This window comes from Portunus trituberculatus, chromosome 47 (assembly GCF_017591435.1).
Source record: "Portunus trituberculatus isolate SZX2019 chromosome 47, ASM1759143v1, whole genome shotgun sequence".
Lineage (NCBI taxonomy): Eukaryota > Metazoa > Arthropoda > Malacostraca > Decapoda > Portunidae > Portunus > Portunus trituberculatus.
This window is the reverse complement of record NC_059301.1, coordinates 11,597,650-11,614,893: the sequence shown is the minus strand read 5'-3', so window position 1 is coordinate 11,614,893 and position 17,244 is coordinate 11,597,650. Positions and strand designations below refer to the sequence as shown.

Here is a 17,244-nt window from a genome sequence, read left to right as displayed (position 1 = left end):
ACACACACACACACACACACACACACACACACACACACACACACACACACACACACACAGAGTAAAAAAATAATCTCTACAACTGAACGAGAAAGAAAATAGCGGAATAAAAATGCTTCTCGTTGTTCAGCCGTGCAAACAGGAGCTACTGTGAAGTGAACAACGAACATCCACCACAAATAAACTCCCGTGCAAGTGTGCTGGCGGTGCTTCTAGTCGGGGCCAGCACAGCAACACATCAGCACGGGACAGCACATCACAGCAACGTAGCAGTACGGGACAGCACATCACAGCATAGAACTCCCCTTAAAGCTTAGCAATTAATGGTCAGATTCTTGCCCTATGTGATGCTGCCTGATTAGTCTCCACACACACACACACACACACACACACACACACACACACACCCGGTAGCTCAGCGGTTAGAGCGCTGGCTTCACAAGCCAGAGGACCGGGGTTCGATTCCCCGGTCGGGTGGAGATATTTGGGTGTGTCTCCTTCCACGTGTAGCCCCTGTTCACCTAGCAGTGAGTAGGTACGGGATGTAAATCGAGGAGTTGTGACCATGTTGTCTCAGTGTGTGATGTGTGCCTGGTCTCAGGCCTATCCGAAGATCGGAAATAATGAGCTCTGAGCTCGTTCCGTAGGGTAACGTCTGGCTGTCTCGTCAGAGACTGCAACAGATCAAACAGTGAAACACACACACACACACACACACAATTTCGTACTCTTACACTTTTAGCAAGCTGCAGAGAAACTTACTGTGGTTCTCTAGACTGGAGAGTGTTTTCATGATTATAGTGATAACAAATATTCTGCATTATTAATACGAGTAGGAAATAAATCACTCATAAGAAACCGACTCATCACCTCTGTGGCCTTTGAAAAAATTGTGCTGACGTGGGAAGAAAGAGTTTAGGAACATTATCATCTCTGCCCTGTAAGAGTCGTGGTGATGAGGGAACAAAAGACTCATGATGCTCAATACTTGCCTGAGGGAGTGAGGCGCGTCGTCCATGCCGGGGCTGCTCAGGAAGCCTCCTTTTATAACCTCAACAGCAGTGAAACACCCTTGACTTAAAACACATTGTATTACTTAAGATTTAATGCACAAATACCTTTGACAATATAGAGTATATGCTAATTACATCTCCGAACACAGCTAATCATGACGCCTTAATGGATACAAAGTAACATAAGGTCCGGGAGAGCCATACAAAAGGCAGGAAGTAAAAAATGGCGAGATGTGTGTGGTGGACAGATCATCTGATGGCGAGGAAGGCGGCGCCCAGCAGGAACACCGAGCAGGGAGACACCACCGGCCCCGCCCGACTCTCGTGGTGCATGGCGGCCGGGAACTGTTCTGTGGGCAAAGCGCTGCTGTGGTGGGGCGAACAGTTACAGGGACTAATTCTATGGTTCTCTTTAACCTCTTCAGTATCATGACACGTTTCCATATTCATTCTGCTTACTATACAGTGATTTTATACAGCTTCAGAAACTCATGTGGAGATTAAAATAGTGAAAATTAGTCATTAACTTTCTGAACTCCATAAACCTTCCCAACGTAAATAAAAATCGCCTAATCATGCCCAAAACTCATGGTAGAAATGCGTCCCAGTACTGAAGGGATTAAGAAAAGTGAAATTTGCTCGTTTCCGGCTGTTTTGTGCGTAACTTCTCAATGGTGGGAGGAGAAATCTGTTCCTCTATAAGTGTTTTGCTTGGGAGAAATGTTTGTTACCGCTTGCAGGAATGAAAAGTAAGCGTTCTGTGGTTCGACTTAGGGATGGAAAACCTGTTCTTCGTAAATGTTCTGCTTTGAAGGGGAATTGCTTTGTTAGGGATGGGATACTTAAATGAGAAAAATGATTTGTTATGTTATGAGAGGAATTCTTTTAGCTAGGAGGAAACTATTATATTGGCAAGAAGGTGATGTGTTATTAATGATTTGCTGAGATGGGATACTTAGTGGAAGAAGATTTTGTGCTGTTTTTGAGAGGAATTCTTTAGCTAGGACACTATCATGTTGAAGGGAAGTAATGCGTTATTGATGATTGCACTCACTGTTCTGTTAAGGAGATGCTTCTTTCTGTCTAGGAGGGAACTGTTGTGTAGAAAAGAAAGGGGCTGTTCTTTTCTGGATGACGTGTTTTGTTGTGGGTAAAATGTTCTGATGGAGAGACACTGTTCAGTTCTTTAGTTGGGAGGAAACTATTACGTTGGAAGGAAGTGATGTGTTATTGATGACTGGAAGGGAAAAGTTGTGTAGAAAAGAAAGGGACTGTTCTTTTCTGGGTGACGTATTTTGTTGTGGGTAAATTGTTCTGATGGAGAGACTCTGTTCAGTTACTAAGAAATATTCTTTAGTTAGGAGGAAACTATTATGTTGGAAGGAAGTGATGTGTTAATGATGACTGGAAGAGAACTGTTGTGTAGGAAGGAGCTGTTCTTTTCTGTGTGACGTGTTTTGCTGTGGGGTAAATTGTTCTGATGGAGAGACTTTGTTCAGTTACTAATTCAATATTTCTATCTGGGACACACTGCTCAGCTAAGGAGGATCTGTTCTATGGGGGAGGGGTGACTTTAGTGTTAAGAAGGAAATTCTTATCTAGGGGAGGAAGTATTTTAGAGGGTGGGCAGAGAGACAAGTCCTAGTGTAATGTTTCTTCCACAGGGGTGCGTCTGTTCTAAGGGAGGCTAATCTTGTGGTTGGGGTGGACAAGTGTCTGCAATGAGTTTAAACCTTTCAGTATTGGGACTCATTTTTACCAAGAGTTTTGTGCACCTTTAGACCATTTCATTGATATTAGTACGGGTGTATGGAGCTCAGAAGATTAATGGCCCCAGTCTTCACTATTTTAATCCCAATATAAGTTTCTGAAGCTGCATAAAATCACCAAATTGTAAGCAGAGTGAATATGGAAATGCGTCATAGTAGTGAAGAGTTTAACCCGTTCAGTACCAGGACATGTTTTCATATTTACTCTGCTTACTATTTTGGCGATTTATACAGCTTCAGAAACTTATGTGGGGGATTGAAATAGTGAAGACTGTGGCCATTCAACTTCTGACCTCTATAAGCCCTTCCAAATGTCAATAAAATGGTTCAATCACACCCAAAACTCATGGTAAAAATGCGTCCCAGCATTGAAGTGGCAAGGACAACGTTTTCTGTTTGCAAGGAAGAGTTTTTAAATTTTTATTTCTTATTTTCTTCTTCTTTTTGTTTATTTATTTATTCTTTATGTTATTTTTTTCTATTTATTTATCTATTTATTTATTTGTTCTTTTGTCCAAGGAGTGTTCTCTAAGTTTGCTGGTCCACTACGAATAAGGAATGGTGCTGAGGCTTTAAAGTCATGATTTGTTAAGTCACAGCTCGCCATTGGGACCGTTTTCCTTGAGGGGAGGAGGGGTTGGTGGACCTGAGGTTTTTGGAATATCCTATAATCATATTTATTTACTTATTTACTTATTTAGAAGTGGAAAGAGAGGCAAATTCACTAGGCTTTCTTTGTACTTGTTTAAAAGAGAAATGAATGGAATAAAATGAATGAATACAAGTGACAGGGAAAGCACACACAGGATGGGACTCTCCTGGACACTGGTTTGTAAATATTTGATGGTGACAGTTTCCAGAACAATTTGTGCAGAGCGTTGGATTTCTCTTGCGCTGATAATTCTTTAGGGAGAGACTTCCAGAGCTTATCCTGAGAAAAACCCGTTAATTTGCTGATTTTTCCTCTCTTTCCCACAAAAATAAAGGAGAACAAAATGAAAATTAATTAAAATCTAAACATATTATAAATTACTATGCTCTATAAAAATACATACCATAATAATCACCAAACTGAATACCACACTATATAAATCACAAACCATGCAACAACGTTATTTTTCTTTACGTAAATCACTGAAAACAAGAACAACAACAACAACAACAACAATATCTAAGTCAGTATGCATCAAAAACAAACAAAATCACATCCACGACTCCAAGGTTACGATGAAAGAGCAAAGTCACTCTGAAATAATAAAAAAAGAAGCGTGCATGCAGACTGGCTGGCGTGTTAGTGTTTGACTGTAAAATCCCGGGCCTTCTCTGGATCCTTGGCGGCCACCACGGCTCAGGGAAATGACTGGTGAAGACTCATCCATATTCAAGCTTTACGGCCTCTGCTCTGTGTGTGTGTGTGTGTGTGTGTGAGAGAGAGAGTGAGAGAGAGAGAGAGAGAGAGAGAGAGAGAGAGAGAGAGAGAGAGAGAGAGAGAGAGAGAGAGAGAGAGAGAGAGAGAGAGAGAGAGAGAGAGAGAGAGAGAGAGAGAGAGAGAGAGAGAGAGAGAGAGAGAGAGAGAGAGAGAGAGAGAGAGAGAGAGAGAGAGAGAGAGAGAGAGAGAGAGAGAGAGAGAGAGAGAGAGAGAGAGAGAGAGAGAGAGAGAGAGAGAGAGAGAGAGAGAGAGAGAGAGAGAGAGAGAGAGAGAGAGAGAGAGAGAGAGAGAGAGAGAGAGAGAGAGAGAGAGAGAGAGAGAGAGAGAGAGAGAGAGAGAGAGAGAGAGAGAGAGAGAGAGAGAGAGAGAGAGAGAGAGAGAGAGAGAGAGAGAGAGAGAGAGAGAGAGAGAGAGAGAGAGAGAGAGAGAGAGAGAGAGAGAGAGAGAGAGAGAGAGAGAGAGAGAGAGAGAGAGAGAGAGAGAGAGAGAGAGAGAGAGAGATGCAGCATGACAAGGCAGGCGAGCGGTGAGTTGGCTCGTGATGTGTGGTGTGTGTGCTGTATGGCGGCGGAGTTGCGGGACACTGCAGTGACACATAGAATAGAGCAGTGGTAAACAACAGAACAACAGCAATGGCCAATTGGTAAAAGAGGCAGCAGGGATGCATAGGGTTCTAATGGTGAATATGTGGCCTCTTGTGCCTTCCTTCAGGTACGCACAACCACTAACTTCTACGTAGTGAACAATATGAAATGCTGTAGAGCTAAAGCGACACAACGTTTCCTTCAACACTCCCATAGATCATGATGCAATGGTGGTCACGAGGCTCCAGATGATGATGCAACACTCGCTCCAGAGAAGAGTATGTGTCCTCTTGTGCTTTTCTTCAGGTACGCCACAACAACAACATGCAGCAATACCATCAACAGGAACAGTTCTTTAAGGAGGCTCATGTTTCTTCACGAGCCTCGATGAAAGAGTAAAATGTGTATCTGTATTTCTGGTATCATTTCTCTCACCTTTGGATTGATATGTTTGCGCGTGAGAGGTGAGCCATGTGCTATTGCTGCTTCTATTGTGTCTATTTCCGTTTTTTTGACGTTACAAGGCAAGTTGGAAGCTACACTTTGCATTGCGTCTGTCTGAGCTTGCTTGCTCCTGCTACTAGTATTGCGTCCATTTCTCCTGACTGTTTCGGCATCATAAGAAAGGATTCGGAACCTAACCTTTCTTTTCTATCTGCTTTGTCACTAGAAATACGTATATTGAACCTACATTTCGTCACACACAACTAGATATACTCGTTTTCATCAAGTGTCTTTTCTATAATTACATTTCACAAGTTCCTCGATCATTCAGCAACGCCAGAAAATTCTAAACTATTCTGTGATTGGTGAGGTATTTTTTTGGCACCTTTCATCGCACTCCGTATCGCGGCGCTAAGTGGATTACTGCGGTCTACCTTCATTCAGATTAATGGCATTCCGCGAGAAGCGAAATCAATTTAGTATTTGGTAAGTTTTTTTGTACTTTTCCTGTCCACCAACAGACATGGGAGTCAGTGTCATTAGGGAAAAATTGTGGGAATTCGTTGTGTTTTTCGTAATTCCGTCAATGTATGTGAAAAAAAGAGTGGCAGAATTACATTTCCTTAATTCCATTACATCCATGTCACATGTTTGCTATATTATCATTTGTACTTTTATCTACTAATATATATGACAAATTTAATCTATTCTTTACCATCCATTTATCATATCCACAATAATTACATCAACGTGTGCCAACAAAAGTAACGACAAATTTACATCTTTATGTCATTACGTTTAAGCCACCTACTCATCTCATTAGTAGCAATTTATCTCATTAACTATCCATCACTCAGTCTATTCTGTCACGTTTCGCCATGAGCTTTGCAGCAGCGGCCGCCGCGCACCACCGCCGCTGGCGTGGTCACTTACGGAGGCAAGAATGGACGCGGCTGTCTGTACAAAACACAGCCTTCTGTCACAACCACCGACGAGGTTGACTTACTCCACAACACTCCCCGCTCGCAATCAAAAACACACCAATAGACAATGACAATGAAACTCTCTCTCTCTCTCTCTCTCTCTCTCTCTCTCCATACATGTGCACACGGTAGTAACACCAATTTAGTTCAGAATTTGCTTCAGTACACTCCATGATTGAACCTGAATTAATCCCGTCGCACAATTGCCACCGAATATTTGTATGGCAGCGTCGATTCAATTATCACTGTCCGCCAGTCCAAGGTTTGCCTCGTGGTCCCTTCTTTCACCCGTGGAGTGTCGCGCCTCTTCCTCAACACGATGAGAAGAAAATGGAATGAAGCTGTGTGTGTGTGTGTGTGTGTGTGTGTGTGTGTGTGTGTGTGTGTGTGTGTGTGTGTGTGTGTGTGTGTGTGTGTGTGTGTGTAAAAAGATGAGATAAAAGTGTAGAGGAGAGACGCTCAGCACGGAGAGGCGAGCGGAAAAAAACCGGAAAGGAAGAGACGAGGAAGGAGAGGCTGGTGGTGGTGGAGGTGTGGATGATGGCTTACAGTATAGACTGGTGGTGGTGGTGGTGGTGGTGGCGGCGGGAGAACCACATCTCCTCTTTTCTGAGCCAAGACAGTTCGCCTCCGGCATTCCACCAATCTCCTCTGCAGGCTGAAGCAAAGTCCACCGCACCTCACCATCTTGTGCGCAGAATATTTCATGGAATTTATTGGCATATTGGCAAGTGAAATATTCATGACGATGATAGCTTGATAAAAATAGAGAAAATAAAGAGGGGGATAGGAAGAAATTGTTTGACGTTGTTAGCGTTGAGTCAATAGGAAATTTTGAAAGGTTAAGTAAATTTGTGTCTTGAGATGAGAGGCGAATGTTTGACACGAAAACTGCCATGTGTGTAGGCCTGATGACTCCTTGCAAATTCCTTTGTGTTTTGAGGCTGTTATGATATTTGTGAGGCTCTTGTGATATCTTAATTTTGTGGTGTGTTTTTATACGAAGCTATTCTCGATCTGTTCACGAATTCTATGATGAACCATAACTTTGATAACTTGTTTATGTAAAGAGTGACCCGATGATGAGGCGGAGAACATGCGCTGGGAGGGACACATTTGAACTCTCCTCTCTTCACGTTGCAATCTTTGGACAAAACAGCTACTGCCATTTGAACAGCACTGACAAGTTACCTAATGCAATACCGAAATGTAATGCGCTGGGAAGGACACATTTGAATTCTCCTCTCTTCACGTTGCAATCTTTGGACAAAACAGCTACTGACATTTGAAAAGCACTGACAAGTTTCCTAGTGCAATACCGAAATGTAATAGTTATGTAGGAACAAACCCCGTGGTACCGACAGCTTCATCAACACACGCGGGTACTAATCTGTAAAGCACTGTGAGAACCCACCTACATACACAAGTCATATATACCAAATATACCAATAAACTTGAATGAAGTTACTGGAACAAATGCAGTTTTTGTAGTAATGGACGCAGAAGACTTTTTTTTTTATACCATGTGGGCATTTCACGGGAATTTATGGGCTAAAGGGGATACTTTTTGGGAACCTCCTATCTCAAAGCCCACCCGTTAGGAAACCGTTGCCTGAGTGAGGAAGCCCAACCTACACTCGGACCGTGGACAGGATTCGAACTCGTGCGCTTGGAGACCCCTCGGACCCCAAAGCACGCATGGTTCCACATTTTCTTTTTATTTGTTCATTTATTCGTGTACAGTTCATTTATTTAGTGATTTATTTTGGTGAGGAAGTGAAAAGTTGTCACGCCAAGGAGAGAGAGAGAGAGAGAGAGAGAGAGAGAGAGAGAGAGAGAGAGAGAGAGAGAGAGAGAGAGAGAGAGAGAGAGAGAGAGAGACATACGTAACAACCATCGTGGAAAATATTATGTAGTATCTCGTTTTTTGCTTCTGGAATAAAAACTGCTTCTGGTTGAGTGGTTCCCAGGCCTCAGTCCTCATCTTTTCTGGCCGCCTTCCATGACGTGTGTTTTGTGTCTTTCATGTTGCGCCATTATCAAATAAACAAACCACGGCAACAGCATCAGCAACTAGAGCAACAACAAACACATCAGTGCTACCAACAAAAAGGGACAAAAAAAAAAAAAAACAACAACAACAACAACAGCAACAGCATCAACAATACCATTAACAACAACAACAACAACAACAAGGAATAACAGCAAAACAAAAACACGAACAACAAAACTACAGCAATAGCACCAGTAACAGCATTAAAACCAACAAGAACAGCATTAATACCACCACCACTACCACTACCACCGCCACTGCCTCTGTCTGTCTGGCTGTGTGTCTGTCTGTCTGTCTCTCTATCTATCTATCTATTTATCTATCTATCTACCTTTCCTTCTCTCGGTCTATCATCTTTCCCTTTCCTCGTCTTGTTTTCCTCACCTCTCTCTCTCTCTCTCTCTCTCTCTCTCTCTCAACAACCACCACCACCATTACCACTTCAATAATAATTAACCTTCCTTCTCATACACAATTTTAGAATCCCTACCAGACAAACTCGGATCTCTTAACAGGGTCGAAAAAAAAAAAAAAACAGGTTAGAATTCCCATCTTAATTAAAAAACGAGCAATAAAAAGTCAGCCCCCGGAATAGTGGCAGTGACGGAAGACGTGGGTAATTATGGCCCGAGTACTCCTGTCAAAAGCTGAGCGACGCGGAATTCAGGACTGACACATTTCACCTCTCCCTTTTAAAAAATACGTGATAATTACAGACCTAATCTTGTGACCTCTCTGTTAAAACTTCTGGGTGAGGTCTGGTTGGAATGGTTAGGAGGGGGTGAAGGGAGGGGAGGAGGAGGAGGAGGAGGAGGGGAGGGGGTTTCTGTTTGTTTCTCTCTCTCTCTCTGGTCTGTCTCTCTGTGTCTGCTTGTCAATCTGTTTGTCTGTCTCTCTCTCTCTCTCTCTCTCTCTCTCTCTCTCTCTCACTCCTTATCTACCTTTCCTTCCCTCGCTCCATCAACTTCCCCTTTCCTCCTTTTGTTTTCCTCCCCTCATATTTTTTCTCTCTCTCTCTCTCTCTCTCTCTCTCTCTCTCTCTCTCTCTCTCTCTCTCTCTCTCTCTCTCTCTCTCTCTCTCATTTGTCAAGACCCAACTTTATTTAAGGAGAACAGATCCGATTAAAATGGACAACGTAATATCCACACAATTTAGACATAACATTTCTTCATCACTCAAGAATTATGCAAACACTGACGTAAAGGTGTGCGCTGGTTGCCGTTTTTCTAAGTGACCCTAGTAAGAAAAATCAAAGCAGCGCGGACGTCACACAACACAGCAATATTTTACGCCACGCACGAAGATCTTTAGGAAATAACTCGTATATGTCTTGTGCTTTGCTGTGTGTGCCTTCTGATCAATTCTTTCTAAAGTTGCCTGGTCGCTTTGCTGATGTACAGAAATGGTCGAAGGGAGATCTGTGAGAGGATAGGAAGATGCTGTTACGTGCGTCTCTGTCTGTCTGTCTGTCTGTCTGTCTGTCTGTCTCTCTCTCTCTGATACTTTGCTTTGCCGGATGGGCGTTCTTTTATTGTTGTTATTGTTGTTGTTGTTGTTCTTTTTTTTTCCTTTTCTTCTTTTTCCTTTCCTTTTTCTTTTTCTTCGTCTTCTTCATCATCATCATTATTATTATCTTCTTTTTTTTCTTCATCTTCATCATCCTCTTCTTCTTCTTATTATTGCTACTACTTCTCTATCCATCAATATTTCTTTAGTAATCACGAAAAAAAAAGCATTATTGGAGATCAAACACTAACCACTGAAGATTATGATGATTAGTGTTCCTCTTAATCATTATCATTCTACTTATTTCCACTAACCACTACTGTTAAAAATGACTTTCTACGCGCACATTTACTCCGATCAACCTTCACGTGCTATTGAAGACAACTCATGGCGACACTGCAGCTTTGGAGTCAGTGTGTGAGCTGAGATGAAGCACTGCGCCCGTCGCCTTTCCGGACATAGCGTGGTGTGGCCAAAGGTTCTGCCGAGTGTCTTGTCCCGGTTGATCTACTGTCCCATATCTCACCACTTGGCACAGAAACGTCGTGACTCCAAAGCTGAGGTCACGGAGACAACTCAGAGGGAAAAAACGTAGGAAAATTATGGTGTGCTATAAATATTAGTCAATCTCATAAGATAATTCTCTTTCTATATAGCGGAATAATTCAATGATCGACACAACAGCACGGTTTTCTCACTACATAGAAAAGGTGAAAAGTTTTGTTTCGCTCGTAATCAGAGAGAGAGAGAGAGAGAGAGAGAGAGAGAGAGAGAGAGAGAGAGAGAGAGAGAGAGAGAGAGAGAGAGAGAGAGAGAGAGAGAGAGAGAGAGAGAGAGAGAGAGAGAGAGTGTAATGTGCTTTATTTCTGTTCAAACTGAGAATCTCTGTAACTGATGCTTGGGGTATTACTACTAAATACCACAAAAAAAAAACATATATATGATTAAATGGAGGCAAATCAGGAAGCAGAGAGAGAGAGAGAGAGAGAGAGAGAGAGAGAGAGAGAGAGAGAGAGAGAGAGAAATGGTTGCGCCAATCGTCCCTTGCCCTAAGCCACGGATCTCTTCCCATATTTTCTTCCTATTTCCGTTTTTCTTTGTGTGTGTGTGTGTGTGTGTGTGTGTGTGTGTGTGTGTGTGTGTGTGTGTGTGTGTGTGTGTGTGTGTGTGTGTGTGTGTGTGTGTGAGTGTTTGTATGTTTTAAAGCATTACTTTTAGGAAGATTGCAGCATTGAGCAAGGTTACAACGCCCCAGAGTAATAAAAAAGGAAGGGGAAACTTAAATGTTCAGTAAAAGCTGCAGGCAAAAGAAGGAAGGAAGGAAGGAAGCAGGTCGCCTTACTTCTCCATCATCGACAGTGTGTACCAGTTTGTCTCCCATTGTCTCTCTTCTCTTCTCTTCTTCCACATCGACAAACTTTGGCCATTCGAGCTAATCCACCGCAAAAACAGTCACATGGCACCTGTTAGTCCCAGATAGAACGGCTAGTCAAACTTAGAAACCAACTCATGATCGAACTGTTAACCTTTTCAGTACTGGAATGCATTTTTTATCATGAATTTTTGGTGTGACTAAATGATTTTATTTATATCAGAAAAGGTCTATGGAGGTCACAAGATTAATGGTTAGAATCTTCACTATTTCAATCCCCGACATAAGTTTCTGAAGCTGTATAAAATCACCAACTAGTAAGCAGCATACATATTAAAACGCGTCATGGTACTGAAGGAGTTAATATTCTGTCTGTAAGGGAGTATTGCACCACGTAGTCACATTGAATTCACGCAGCCACAAGTGAAATCAAATTTGCTATACATGCTAGCCATCAGAGATAACATAATTTTGACCCAACTCCTTCAATATCAAGTACACTGTGTGCCTTGGCTTATATGTATGCAAGTGTATGTTAAAGATTGGAGATTTCTACTAGAGGTACACGTGGTCTTAGTGCTTATGTCAATCTCATTGGTTTTGTGGTCTTACGCAGCACACAAGGCCACTGAGACATCGGGGTACGCTCAGTTTACCTCCCCAGTTCTTCTCAGGCATTCATTTACCGACCACGAGGAATGGACAATTGAGTGTACCGTGCACTTACAACCCCTGGAGAAATCTTGAGTCACACTAGCCAATGCACACAGAAGCGCTGTAACTGTATGCATGACGATTTACTTTTAAACTTTTCTGAAGCCATACGTGATAACAGAACACGAAATATGAGCGAGTGAACAAAATATGAGAGTGAAAAGAAAATGAAAAGAATGTAGGACTAAGCGAAAGAGTGAGTGAGTGAGTGAAGGAAGACACACAATGGATCTAGCATGAACTCTGTCGTGGCGCGCTCTGATGGCAAGCACACAGAAAACCGATCAGTTCGTGTGTGTAAACTAAACAAGAGAATGGTGTCAATCTAATGAGGTAATAACTGAGGCAAAGATTGAAGCCTTGTTGCCAGTACTACCACGGTGAAGGAGAGGAAACTAGACGAAACTAACTTATCTTTATCTTCGACTTCGTTACTGAGAGAGAGAGAGAGAGAGAGAGAGAGAGAGAGAGAGAGAGAGAGAGAGAGAGAGAGAGAGAGAGAGAGAGAGAGAGAGAGAGAGAGAGAGAGAGAGAGAGAGAGAGAGAGAGAGAGAGAGAGAGAGAGAGAGAGAGAGAGAGAGAGAGAGAGAGACTATGAAAAAATAACCTAATGACATTACATCCATTACCGGGTCGTTTTTTTAAAGTGACACACTCATATTGTAATTTTCTCTCGTTTATTTTCCAGAGTATAATGGCGGAAAATTACAGGTGAAAAAGCTTACCTACTTGTGTTCATTGTTTGCACAAAATGTATCCTCAATTTTTGGTGTATTTCGGAGTATTTCTTGAAACGACAGCAATTCACTACTAGCGAGTAATGATATGAGCTTGGGATTTGATAAGGAAACATTATTCCTTCCGTAATAGTCCCTTTGGTGTCTCTTGTGCGTGTGCAATGTAATAACTTTCACACAGGAAATCTATTTACTTTGTGCATCTGTGTCGGTGCGGCGTGGCGTGGCGTGGCGTGGCGTGGCGTGAGGGCGTGGTGCTTGTGGGTAATGAATGTGTTGTGCCACGCGGTCCTCAACTCTTACAAATGAAAACTTCCCTGCATCAGTAAGCCTTCCCCCCTGCACTCCAGTAAACCTCAGTGTGAAAAGAAAATTAAATGCAAGACTTAACCCTAAATGGAACACACTCAACATTAAATCACATTCAGAAGCATTATGCATATCACCAAAGGCTCTGCTCTGCTCGGTCACGAAAGTAAGCGGCCCAGACTCATAAAGGTGCCAAGACTTCAGTTGTTAATTAGTTCCGATAGCAAAGAAACTCAAGGTCCGGGTGAAGCGAAGCCAAGCCGTGGAAACCGTGGCTGAGTGTCGGGTGGGTGATGGCATAAGGTAGGTGGGTGAACTTTTATATGTTGATGTTTTAAATTCGAGTAGATGAATATTTTAGGTAAGTGAATGTCTTTGGTAGTTAATGGTTGTAGTTAGTGGAAATTTTAAGCAGTGGATGTCTTAAATTAATCTATTAGGTAGAAAGGTGGCTCAGGTAGGTAAGAGGATGTCATATGTAAGTGTGGTGTTTACTGGATGCCTAAGTCGGTGTATAGTAGATAGCTCAGTTAGATGATGGCTTAGGTAACTGGACGGGTTGAATTAGTGAAAGATGAGTGAAATGCATCGTAGGTTGTGGGTAGATCTTCCATTATATCCTTCGTGTCACCACACTGGAGAAAACGAGGATATAGCTGGCTTATTATGTATGGTGTGTGTGTGTGTGTGTGTGTGTGTGTGTGTGTGTGTGTGTGTGTGTGTGTGTGTGTGTGTGTGTGTGTGTGTGTGTGTGTGTGTGTGTGCGCGCGCGCTCGCTACATAGGTATATACCCCCACACAGCGAAACTTTTCTGCCACACTCTTCACGCTGATCCTCGCTCTCCTGTTGAAAAGCCTCTGTTATATTCAGGCGTGATGCAATTAGTTATTCAAAACGAACACTTTACAAAGCCAGACGCGCCTCACCTGGAAAATGTTTAGAGTTTGAAGGGAGGTGGTTTGTGGGAAGTTGTCATTCAAAGTGGTGGCAGACGCGCTTAACACTCAGGGACACCTTTGATTTTACCTTTACCTGCCAGACTCTTAGATATTCGTGGAAGTGTAACGTGTACTTTCAGAGAGCAATGGCAGGGAGTACAAGTAAGACTGCATATCCAAGCGTGTTGTTTTAGAGACTACGGGTCGTTATTGTGTTTCATTCATAACATTCGCCAGTTCGAGGAATCAGTGAATGCTGGCGTGATGAGCAGCATTTGTTCCGTTTAGCAGAGATCTCGTTTTTTCCTTCATTAAACTAACTAATTTGGTTTTCATAAGCAGCGTTGGGTAATTGGACACAATCACATCAGCCCTGCAGCGAAGGGGAGGACTGGTGTGTGTTAAATAAATAGCCACTGCACGAGAATATCATTTTACTGCCTGGAGTTCTCAGGGCTACAGTGCGGTTAGTGTATTTCAACGCTTTGTTCTCTCATAAGGACTATTTTCAAAAGCCACAGACATGAATTTGGTTCTCACGGGTATTTTTCTCTCATTGATGATGTAGAATCTTGTTAAACTACCAATATAATCTTAAAAAACAGTCTAAAATAAAAACCCCTCAATAAACTAAGTAGAGCCTAAAAAAGATAGTAGAGGCGACAAAATGTTTAAAAATTCTAAACAGAAAACGTGATTGCTCCTCCTCCCATACCACACCGCCAAGATGAAGAGCAGTGAACACATGCCAGTCACTGCTGGCTCATTACATAACTTGGAATACGCGGAACTCACCATCCACAAGTATTCGCCAGCACTGAATCTAAAGTGATCTATTGTCGTTCAGACCAATAAGCCATAACCGCTGCACACTCCATCAAAATTAGCTCATTCTATCATCTGAAATGCACGAGACTCATCTTCCCTCCCGCACCTGAAATATTCCCCCGCGACATGCAGCAACCTAGACACTAAAATATTCACAGTTACATGCGTCCTCCCGCCCTGTCACCCTCGACGTCCTTTTCCATTACAAAAATAAATAATGAATAAAATCTTCCCCCACCTTACTGATGCTAAAGTTAAAACCTCACAATTTCATCCCTCTCTCTGATATAATATGGAACTTTCTTCAAGTTGTTGCTGTTCTTCCCATACGAATTAAATAAGTATACGTATGAGGGCATCTCTGTAACTACTGGACAAACTTTCAGAACTCCCTCTGTTATTCATATTCGAGTGTGGCCTATCGTTATATTTTTGCCTCCTTGACTAAATCTACTAATCGTTGAATAAATACACTGGAAACAGAAATACAAATGGGAGATATATGGAAAAAAAAAAAAAAAAAAGAAGAAGAATACTACCGATCTCTATCACTCTGTAAATAAAATAGTCCCACCAAAGTCTCCCACGCTCCTAGAATTGCACCTTCAAGAGTTCGTTCCTGCCCGCGAAATAAATAAAGGAGGAGGAAACTCGCAGCCCGTTCCCAAGTGGCGGTTCTCCGCAGTACTGGGGCGGGAAGGACAGCAGGGCAGGAAGGGACTGGATGGGAGATGGTCGCGAACGATTTTGTGGAGAGGTGGGCGTGTAATGATCGCTGGAATGGAAGTGAGGAGGGTGGCTGGAGGTGGAAAAATGGACGTGGTGACAATGAGGTGGAATGGGTGGAAATGTTACATATTAGTGGAGCGTGGTGAAAGGTTCCAGAGGGGTAATGACACTTAGCAAGTGGAGCAGGTAGGAGGGCCAGAGTGGTTCTCGCATTAGGTAATGAAATACGTGGAGTAAAGCACAGACTAATGTTTCAGAGAGAGAGAGAGAGAGAGAGAGAGAGAGAGAGAGAGAGAGAGAGAGAGAGAGAGAGAGAGAGAGAGAGAGAGAGAGAGAGTAGCCCCACTGAGAAATTACACCACACTGCATTTAAATCTTCGTACATGTTCTATAATTCATCAATCATTCTGCTACAAACGTTTCTTGGATTCACTGACACCAGAGCACCTTTCAAATGGACGAGTGTGAAAGGACGTAGCTGCACACACACACACACACACACACACACACACACACACGCTGCTCCCTTGCTCATTAGTGACACACATGCCTATCACTTCCCGCTCTGGTGGCAAAGGTTTTCAGTGACGAGCCAGCAGTTACTGTCGCCCCTTTGGAAAGCAAACAAGAGGCGTGGCGTGAATTGTCTCAGCGTCCTCTGCAATTTGGTCCACTGTTCATGTGCCTTAACGCTTTGCTCTCTCATTGGAACTGTTGTCAGAAAGATCATAAGAAGGTTCATAGGGACTCCGCTTTTTTTTTTTTTATCTATTTATTATTTTTTCAGTAACGATGTAAAATCATTGTTAACTTTCACTACGATTTTTGAATTTTTGAAATCTAAATTATTTCTACTGATTACTGTCAATAGTCGAGATGAAGCTCCGAAACATTTGAGAAAACGAACTAATACTATATCATTAAAGTTTTCTTCGGGTCTTTGGAACGATATCACGTACCAAAATTAAACACACGATTCTCTAGGCCGTGCATTAACTACATACATACACACATGCATCATACTTTTAAAGCAAGACACACAGAAAAAACATCAACAGAAAAGAAAAAAACCAACAACTTCCATGACCTTTAAGCGCATGAGACAAAACAAGACGCTACTGGCCAGACAACACTTGCAACACAGGGAAGCCAAATAGAAAAGATACCATTGGTAACTAGCACTGACCGTCGACGATGTAGACGGTGGTGGTGGCGGGCAGGGCGGCGTGCGGGTGGCAGGTGTAGTTCCCAGCGTCAGGAGGGGCTGCCCGTACCACTGACAGCCTGGACGTGACCTCCCGCACCTCTCGCCCGCCTGCCTCGGTGTGGATGCTCACCCCGCCGCGGGGTCCCGAGATGGTGACTTTGGTGTCGTTGTGCTCCCAGTCCACCTGCAGCACAGAGGCACACCATGAGGACCCCACACTCCTCCTGTCTGTCAGTGAGCACTGTTTATCCTTACCAGGAAGCAAGGAGATCAACCAGAGATAAATATTGTAAATGATAATTACACCTTAGATAAATATTGTAAATGATAATATATAATTACACCTTATACTATAAAAAAAACATGTTATTTCATTACCAAATCACATAAGAAACCGATTAATAAAGAGAGTCAATTTAATCAATTTAAATGACACATAGCTGTAAGTGTAACCAAGACATACATAATATTAACTATGACATTCAATCGAACAATATTACGTAAAACAAACAATATAGACCATAAAAAAAAAGAAGAAACTGAGGTGTCATTTATTAACTTTTATCCCAGGCACGGTAACTGCATCTCAACACAGCTCTCATTATCCGATCCTGAAGCCTCACGAAT

The 17,244-nt window shown here is 42.5% G+C and overlaps 1 protein-coding gene across 3 annotated transcripts in view; it reads right to left on the bottom strand.

Moving 5' to 3' along the window:
- Window positions 1-1,101: 1,101 nt before the first annotated feature.
- The window catches only part of LOC123498042 (zwei Ig domain protein zig-8-like), a 181,388-nt gene continuing 165,245 nt past the window's right edge, over window positions 1,102-17,244 (bottom strand). For 2 of the 3 annotated variants that reach the window (XM_045245118.1, XM_045245117.1), the window contains 2 exons: window positions 16,597-16,801; window positions 1,102-1,358 (listed from right to left, as the gene is read on the bottom strand). In XM_045245118.1, the coding sequence (XP_045101053.1) occupies window positions 1,177-1,358; window positions 16,597-16,801 (387 nt within the window). In that variant the 3' untranslated portion in view covers window positions 1,102-1,176. Of the gene's footprint in view, window positions 1,364-16,596; window positions 16,802-17,244 lie in introns of all 3 variants that reach the window. The other variant, XM_045245119.1, reaches the window with a different exon arrangement.